The sequence below is a fragment of the Chelon labrosus genome (genome assembly GCF_963514085.1).
Source record: "Chelon labrosus genome assembly, chromosome: 24".
Classification (NCBI taxonomy): domain Eukaryota; kingdom Metazoa; phylum Chordata; class Actinopteri; order Mugiliformes; family Mugilidae; genus Chelon; species Chelon labrosus.
In genome coordinates, this window is record NC_140357.1 from 5,406,685 (window position 1) to 5,415,451 (window position 8,767).

General features: G+C 45.4%; 1 protein-coding gene across 1 annotated transcript; it reads left to right on the forward strand.

Annotated features, from left to right (window-relative positions):
• The first annotated feature begins 1,016 nt into the window (after positions 1 to 1,016).
• LOC311509153 (zona pellucida sperm-binding protein 3-like) lies at positions 1,017 to 5,929 on the forward strand. Its single transcript, XM_084574220.1, has 11 exons — positions 1,017 to 1,498; positions 1,583 to 1,685; positions 2,114 to 2,232; positions 2,306 to 2,424; positions 2,584 to 2,687; positions 3,368 to 3,545; positions 3,693 to 3,810; positions 4,799 to 4,890; positions 5,015 to 5,109; positions 5,527 to 5,649; positions 5,774 to 5,929. Exons 1-11 carry the CDS (start codon positions 1,097 to 1,099, stop codon positions 5,899 to 5,901), a joined length of 1,581 nt encoding a protein of 526 aa, XP_084430346.1. The 5' UTR covers positions 1,017 to 1,096; the 3' UTR covers positions 5,902 to 5,929.
• Positions 5,930 to 8,767: the final 2,838 nt, after the last annotated feature.

Sequence of the window (8,767 nt, forward strand, 5' to 3'; positions counted from 1 at the left end):
CACGCCCCCCTGCTTCCTGCTACATGTCACACACACCAACACACACACACACACACATGCATTAGGCGGCGGTGACATTTGCGGAGGCTCTCGGTGGACGGCCGTAAATCTCAGTTTTTACGAGCGACTCAGCTGAACTCTGCAGACTGTTGACCGCGCCGCCTTGACATTCAAGACCAACACAGCACAAAAAAACAAAAACCCGGGTTTCTAACTCCCCGAGAGCTTTGATTGATTGGCCTCGTGAGGGCAGTGAAAGCCGCTTACTGTTAGGGGTCAGGGTTGTTTCTGTTTATGAAAGTCTTTGTTCATTAGCATCATGTCAAGTGGAGATTTGGCAGAGTTTGCCATTAAAACATTTACAGGATGAACATTTTTTTACATTTCTTTCCACACTAGAAATATACAGTACATGAGATTATTTACATTTTTTTAGTATTAAAGCCAAAGCTGGGTTTTATTAGGTTTGGATGAGGTCCTTTCTGATGGGGAACTGAATCAATCATACTGCTCTCTTCAAAGCCACCAGACTCCATTGACAAAACCACTCATTTTACCTTTCAGAACATGGGAGTTGCTGGTATACCGCTGTGTGACTTTAACGTGTTAACACATTCATTTAGATCCAAGTTAAGGTGTTAATACACCAAAGACACACAGTGGTGGTAGACCAGCAGCTTCTGCATCCTGCAAGTTAAAATCATGGGTTTTGTCAATGGAGTCTGGTGGCAGGGCATTTCTTAGCTTCCTCATCTTTGTTTCTCCAAACTGAAGGTGTGCCGACCACCATCTACTATAGGAAATTCAGTGACTATGGATACAAGAACAACATACAACCCCATTTGAAAGAAACTACCCCTTTAAATTAGTACATAAATTTGTCCTGTTGAGTCTGCATCCAAACAGCCATAAAAAAACAGACAATTTCCTTTGAACAGAGGCAACAAAGGCTTCCAATTCTCCAGGCTGGAGTCTAATCAAGTCATTAGGAGTAGGTGGAGTCAGAGCCAGGTTCTCACACTTTACTTTTGAGACAAAGGCAGCAGTGCTCTTTGAACCCCCCCAAAAAACTCTGTTTTTTGTGTGAAAAGTTGTAATGGGGTTCAGAGAAGCTGTTTTGTTAGGATTTCTCTTCTTGGGTGGGTTGAACTTATGCTCCGCTACGCAAAGCCTGTTTAACTTTACCACTAATGAGACTCAAATCTCAGAAGAGCAAACGACAACAAGCGTGCAACTGCCGAGATCGCCACAGACGACAGATCAGTCAAACCAGATGGAGGAAGAGGATCTGGTCCTTTCTCCCGTCAGCTACCAGCTCAGGAGCTACCAGCTCAGGAATCCAGCTGTCGGCCCTGATAAACAAAGACCTCTCGAGCCGGCGGTGCAGACATTTCAAGACCAGCTTATACTGGAGATGAACTCGGAGCAGCTGCAGCAGAAGGAAACAGTCCAGGTTCAAGGCCCAGATCTGAACCCACCTGTAAAGATGAAATCAAAGGTAGCTTAAACATGTTTGATCTCTTTGACTTGTGATCTCTGCACCATATAATTCCAGTGTAAATCAATGTGCATGACGTTCCAGCTGCCGGGGAAGTTTGAGCAGCGAGTGCCCGTGCCGGCTGACAGTGTGACGGCGCATTGTGGCGAGGGAAAAGTCACCGTGCAGGTCAAGCAGAACTTCCTAGGTAATGGCTGCCCGTTACTTGTTTGAATTGATCCGTAGCGGTTCCCTGTCTGCAGTGGTACCGTCACAGGCCCACTTAGCGAGCCTCCTGCTCTGATGTCTGAAAAAGAAAGGGTCCGATTAGAGGCCCAAATTGGAAAATTGAACAGAACGGTGAAGATGGGACGCTCGGCGCTGATTGCTGCAAATGGCACAGACTATGGGCTCTTCGATCAATATTATGTTTCCTCTTATTTCTACACTCCAAGAAGGGGCATCCTGCTTGCCCGTTAGGTGCTCGAATGCTGACTTTACAGCATTAAGAAACCTTTTTATTTGTCCTGTGGCTGAACCTCCACTTGCTGTGAGTGTTATTGACTGGAGAGGGGGGAAAAAAAGAAACCCCCCTCAGGTAATGGTCTTGGCTAAAGTTTTCCTCTTTGTTCTCAGGAAACGGACAGCTGATCCGTCCGAGTGATCTGAAGTTGGGAGAATGCGCTGTGGCACACGATGATGGCCGCATCCTGCAGTTTCAGACGGAGCTACAAGGCTGCGGCAGCACCATGACAGTGCGTGGCTTTTGGGAGGAGGATGTCCATCTGCTGTTGCGCATTTGCAGTAACCGTTTTGTGCTTTCCTCAGATGACCGAAGAGGCGCTTGTCTATGCATTTTCTCTTTTGTACTCTCCCACACCCATCAGCAACACCTTCATTTTGAAGACGAACCCAGCTGAGGTGGTAATTCAGTGCCACTATCAAAGGTAAAGCCCTCCAGTACTCCAGATGGTTCCATTTACTCCTGTCAGTCTGTGTTATGTTGTCATTTCTCTGCACTTTTCTTTCCTTGTGAGAGAAGAAAATATTCTTTTTCCTTGATGAGCCTCTCTTTATACCTGTCCTTCCTGTGATTGTCCTCACAGGAGGCATTACGTAAGCAGCGGTGCCATGAGGCCTACCTGGGCGCCGTTCGCCTCCCGCATGCAAGCGGAACAGCAGCTGCACTTCTCCCTGAGTCTCATGACAGGTGGTGGGAGGGGCAGGTCACAATTGTAAAAAAGAAAAAAAATCAAAAATCAAATTCGTAGCTGATGTTCAGCGGCGAAAAAGAAAAACTTTTGATTTGCACCGGGCGCCGCGGCTAATTTCCCCGGCGACGAGCGTTAATTGCAATCACTCGGGGCCTCGCAGACTTTGGGCGCGGCCGCTGAAGGATGCTAAGCGGGGGTCTTGATGAACAGGAGCGAAAACTTTTGATGCATTGTGATGAGCCGAAATTACACGCCTCGCAGGCTGCGGCTGACCCCGCCGGGTCACGCGCGCGCTAAAGTGATCAATATACAGCTGATTATGTTTTCTAATTAATTCTGCTGCACCAGGCTGTCGTTCGTGTTAGCCTAACAGAACCTCGCTCCATCTCCCTTGATTTACTTCCTGTGAAAGTGCACCGACATGAAGGAGATGATGAAAGTTTTAAACTAGTTTTTGCAGGCACAGATGCTCATTTGTGTTTCTTATCCAGGTTAATGATTATGCTGCATCTCTAATTCAGTCACTGCCTTCTTTAAAGTACTTTCCTCTTATTGTTGCAGAACCTATATCTGCAGCACTGACCCACTCTCTCCCACGGGCATCGTTTAACTCTCATCTAATCAGATTGATGGCCCCGGCATTGCTTTTCCACTTATATCTTGTGTATTTGATTAGAGGACTGGCAGTCGCAGAGGCCTTCCAGTGTTTACTTCCTGAGTGACGTGATGCACGTGGAGGCGTTGGTCCTTCAGGGTCACCATGTGCCTCTGAGGGTCTACGTGGACAGCTGCATGGCGACCGCCGACCCCGATCCTAATTCTCAGCCCAGTTACACCTTCGTCACCAACCACGGGTGAGTGCAAACCCTGACACTGAACATAAGCACTCAAGAGGTTGTATTTGTCCCAAAGCGTCGGTTAGTCATAATAATCGAGATGTATGTTTGAAAGCTGCACGTCTTACAGTGGAATGATTTGTTTATGAATCCTGCCGTTATAAGGTGTTTAACCGATGCTAAGCTGACGGGAGCCAAGTCTTACTTCATGCAGAGGAGCCGGGAGGATAAACTTCACCTCCAGCTGAAAGCCTTCAGGTTCCACCAGGATGACAGGAATTCAGTGAGTTACAGCTCAACGTGTTTATACGGTTTTAAAAACTACTGATCATGCATCATACAGTCGAGACACTCTATTTTTTTTCTCACGACCGCGGTGGAGAAGTTAGTTTCTAACATGCTAAGCTGGCACGTAATGGAAGCACTTGGTAAGTGTTGTTTCAAGGCAGAAATGGTCTCAGAAGCTATCTGCGGAAATGGAGGAAGTTAATGAATTGTGAAGTAATACTGAACTGAGGGGCCGTTATAGAAGTAGAAAAAGCGAGAATGGATGTGCGACATAAGTTAGAAAAGCATTTAATGTGAATTAACCAAATAGAAAACTTGACTCCCAAATGCAAACAAAAAAGACGTATGGGTAACCATTCAGGTTTTGAAGCTCAGGATGTTTTTCAGTTTGTCTGATCCTATGGACAGAGATATGTTTTGCAGAATTTGGACTGCCAGATATCCCAGAATGCATTTTGTCGGAGTTGAACGTCTTCTGAAATACCAAGCATGTAATTCCGTAGTTCGCCTACTTGCTATTGATAAACGCCCTATGTATGGTGACTGGATGCCACCATCTTGGCAAAGACTGGATCCACCTAAACTCAAGGCTAATAAGAAAATAATCAAACAGGTGGAGTGTGGGCGGAGCTAAGGCAAGCAGAGGATGCCCAGGCAGACAGCTCGCGACCTGTGGGGCCAGCCACCTGTCACTCAAAGCAGCCACACCCCCTTTTAGGCATAACATTAATATAATTTAAATGAGTGATATACATAAAACTTCATGCATCAAGCAATTAACTTCATTATGTACTAAGCTGTAATCATGTTTATTATAGTTGTAAAGTTGGACTTTATAACATGAAGGTTTACAGGTTTTGGAGAGCCTCAAGTGGCCATTTTAGGAATTGCAGTTAAATTGTAGAGGCGCCGTGTGCTTTGTCCCATTTTAATCCCGTGCATACTGAACGTAAATGTATTTTCTTTAATGTCATTTAACTTAGATCTACATCACGTGCCGTCTGAGAGCAACATCCGTCTCCGTTCCCGTCAGCTCCCAACACAAGGCCTGTTCATTCTTGACTGAAGCCAAAAGGTGGGTACGTGCAAAGATGATTATGTTAGACTTTTGTGTGTGTGTGATCTCCTGCATTATAATGGCATGACAAAAGTTTTTGCTAAGCCTCTCTGTAACAAAATGCGTCTTGGATCGCGGACAGATGGGTGGCATCAGGTGGAGACAATGAGGTGTGTAGCTGCTGTGAGACCAGCTGTAGCGAGCAGAGATGGCGAAGGAGTCTTGCAGCAGATGCTGGTACGGTTTACAGAAGTGACACTACATGACACCCAGGGATGGATCCTGAACATGCGATTCTAATGCTCAGGGGAAATCTGAACACTGTCCTTTTTATTGTTCACTATAAAAAAAGATATTAGAAAGGAAATTTCCCCACTGTGGGATAAATTAAAGGATTATCTTAAAGGATTATCTTAATTCACTTTGAGAAACCCGGAGTAAAGTCAGACGCAAAATGGCTCCACCCGTGTTTAGATGAGCTTCCTTGCCTTCATTTGGCACACATGCTGTTTATGTGGAGGATTGATTTCCAGTTAATCCCTTTAATTGTCCAACCAATCAGTCGTGTCGTGAACAGTTGACTCAGCCGGCTAAACGCCCTAAGAAGATTTCTTTAGTTTTCCCCTCCACTTGCAACACTTCGTCTTGCTGCAGCCCCGGAGTGGGAGGAGACGGTCGCTCTGGGCCCCATCCTGCTGGAGGAGAACATCCTGCAAGAGGAGCTCACGGAGCTTCCTCCACTTTCTCTAATCCAGACAGATGAATTAACTCAAACGGGTAAGACGCTGCTGCTGGTTCTCCTTCATGGCAACATTCAAATTCCCTCTTTTCAAGCTGTCTGATTGCCTCTGAAATGCTAATTGGCTCAACTAATTGAACCGATATCTCCCTCCCTCCTCAGCCTCGCGTTCATCGATAGCCATGCTGTGTGGAGTGGGTGCAGCCCTGGCCGTGCTGTATTTAGTCTTCACAGGTGCCATTATATGCAGCAGGTTTCACAAGACAACTGGATACTCTGTCTGCACCTGATTTAACACAATAAAACACTCCCAACCGAGCCTCTTGTTTGGTTTCCTTCCAGCTAATGATATAAGACTGTAATCGGCCATCTTGGAGTCTCTGACTTTTAAATGCTTCTCTGCCCTTGAGAATCGCTCGTGCAGGGTCTCTGTGCAGGAGATGATGGTATCTATATTGGGTCCCCTTGGGGTTAAAAGGGGTTAAGCTGCAGTGTCCAGCCTTGCAGAAAATGACCTGGTCATAAAAAGGTATGCTGTGTACACAATGAGCTACAGTATATTGCTCTATCAATCAGCAACCTTTAAAAGCACGCAGGGTTGTGTGTTACTTTTTTAAAAGCCTAATGCATTATTATGTGTAAGGACTTTTCTTGTAGAATGAGGATGCACTTCGGGTCCCACTCACTGCTGAACACATTTAACAATGTCCATGTCTTTTGGCCACTTGCAAGCGGAAGCATGTTAGCTTCCAAGGCCTTGCCTGTTGAAACATCCGAGAGCAATTCATCGGTGCTTGGTACCGACCACAAACAAACTGAAACAATTTGAATATACAAGAGCTGGGTGAATGAAAACGTGCGCAAGAGCTTTTAGGCCTTGTGCACGGATGATATGTTGTGTTAATTTTAGGGAGCCCGTCCACCACCATCTCCTCTTGGGAGATAATTTAATACACCATTACTACTAAGCTGCCATGCAATTCAATTGAACTGCATGAGATTTTTCCGTCTTTATAATAATCCGCATCCAGAACAAAGAGAAACCCTCCCCAAAAAAATTAAAAAGATGAACATGAAAAGCAACAGCACCGGCCCCACACTGGGAGCTAAAACATAAAGTAGCATCCCAGTAACAACAGTCATATTTTAGATTCAGGCCATTTTCCTGTTTTTCCCCTTAATTCACCCCCTCCAGCTTTCTGCCAGTGGTGGAGTATTCATGAAATGGGGCTCATCATGAACTGTTGCTCACAAGCCCAGGAAGACGAATAGACATAATTAAAAAGCCCATAAAGGCGAGAGCAGGGGCTTTTATTACAGTAATATGTGAAGGCCTTGGTTTAATGGGGTGTTTGTTCCCGTGTGCAGAGCTGACGGCTGCGCTAGTTTACTGCCGGAGCAATGCTGACCCCCTCCCATCCGCGGCACACCAGAGGCTAATAAAAAGCCATACCTAATGATGCACCAGCAGGACGCATGACAGCGACAGCCACACGGAGGCACGGTGATAGACACAAAACCACAAGCCTCGCACTAAAATGAATCACTGAGGATGTGGGGAAAGAACGGAGAACAAAGAGAAATAACTGGCCACTAAGTGCTGCATGAGGATGCACTTCCTGTCCCATTCAGTGGTGGCTACTGATGGATGTTTTTAGGCTACTTGCTACTTGCTAGCACTGGAACAGCCGACAATGAGATGTTGTTTAGCCATAAAAGTTATGTTAGCAATCATTTTCTCTCTTCTTTTAGCTCTATTTTTGGTCTCCACCAACTCCACAGGCAAGTATTTGCTTCTTTAGCTGCTAAATGATCCAGTGCTAACTTTTAGCCGTTTGATTCCGGCCAGACACGGAACAATACATTGATCAGGGCCTTTTTTGATGAACTAAGTTTGATAGAGCAGTGAAATAAGAACATTTTAATTGCATTAAAACAGTAGAGATGACCGATTTGTGTGCGTTTGAAGTAAAAGTGGCAACCAAAAATCACAGAATCACAAAAGCTACTACCAAGAACGTGTTGGAAGTCCTGTCAGTGTTCATTTTGTTAAATGGTGCACATCTACAATGCTGACTTTCGAAAGCATAAAGCAGAGAACATTCAGTCTCTTTGTTCCTGATAGAACAAAGAGAATTAACCAAAGCATTCAATTTGCGTGAAAAAAATGACCTGAAAGAAGCTAAAAACGTTCACCAGAACTGTTTTTGTGTGGACTTGTCACTACTTGCAACCCCTTTTCACATTACATACATCATGTAGCCAATTGCTTTCCAAAAAATATTGGCCATTGCAGCTTTAAAGCTACTATACATCAGCTTGTCACACTCTAAGTCCCAGTTAGACATGGATTTTTGAAAAAGCAGGCCCCAAAAATACTCGGCCTCCCAGACATTAGTCCCAAACACTGATCATTTTGGTAAATGGTGCGCATCTACAGTGTTTCATTTAGCAGGCATGAGGCACTTTTCTCCATTAGAACCTGACTGAGATGCAGCGCACCAAGACAAGAGTGTCTTCTTTTTTTTTTTTTACATACAAAACTTGCCCGCAGCTGTAAGAGGAGTCAGCAGAGTGTAAAAGGTGTTAATGTCTTGTTATAGCCGCAGAGAATCATCATCATCATCATCACCATCACCATCACCATCATACTGGATTTGGTTACCCACCCAGAGATGTCTAACGGTTATGGAGGCATGGGCCCAAGTTGACAGGCGAAATGGCACAGAGTCCTGAATCAGCCATTTTCCCCGACAGGATGTGTGACCCCGAGGGCACACGAGCGCACACGCACACACTCAGATCACACGCGCACTTTCATGCAGACACACGGACCATCAAAAGTAATGGTGTGTGTCCAGTGTCGGGCAGGGAGAGTCCTCTCATGTCTGGCGGCCATAACGATATTATTGCTGTAGATGGAGCGTGCTGGGGAATATTGTTCCACGCCATTGGTATGCTGCAGACGTCTCCTCGTGCCACACGCTGCCGGTGATGACAGAAGTCGGCATTAACGCCAGACCTGTTGGCTGATGCTTCTGACAGGAAGCCACAACATGTGGATTCCTCCTTGAGACAAGAAAACTGCTGTTATTTTCAACTGGAGAGCGGGTTTATGTTCTTTTTTATTTATTTTTTTATTTAACAAAGACAGAC

Bases quoted from the DNA above. Each gene is read 5' to 3' on its own strand.
- LOC311509153 (XM_084574220.1), top strand. From the start codon at position 1,097: ATGGGGTTCAGAGAAGCTGTTTTGTTAGGATTTCTCTTCTTGGGTGGG. The intron at 2,425-2,583 runs GTAAAGCCCTCC...TTGTCCTCACAG, and splicing joins ATTCAGTGCCACTATCAAAG to GAGGCATTACGTAAGCAGCG. The intron at 3,546-3,692 runs GTGAGTGCAAAC...TGCCGTTATAAG, and splicing joins ACCTTCGTCACCAACCACGG to GTGTTTAACCGATGCTAAGC.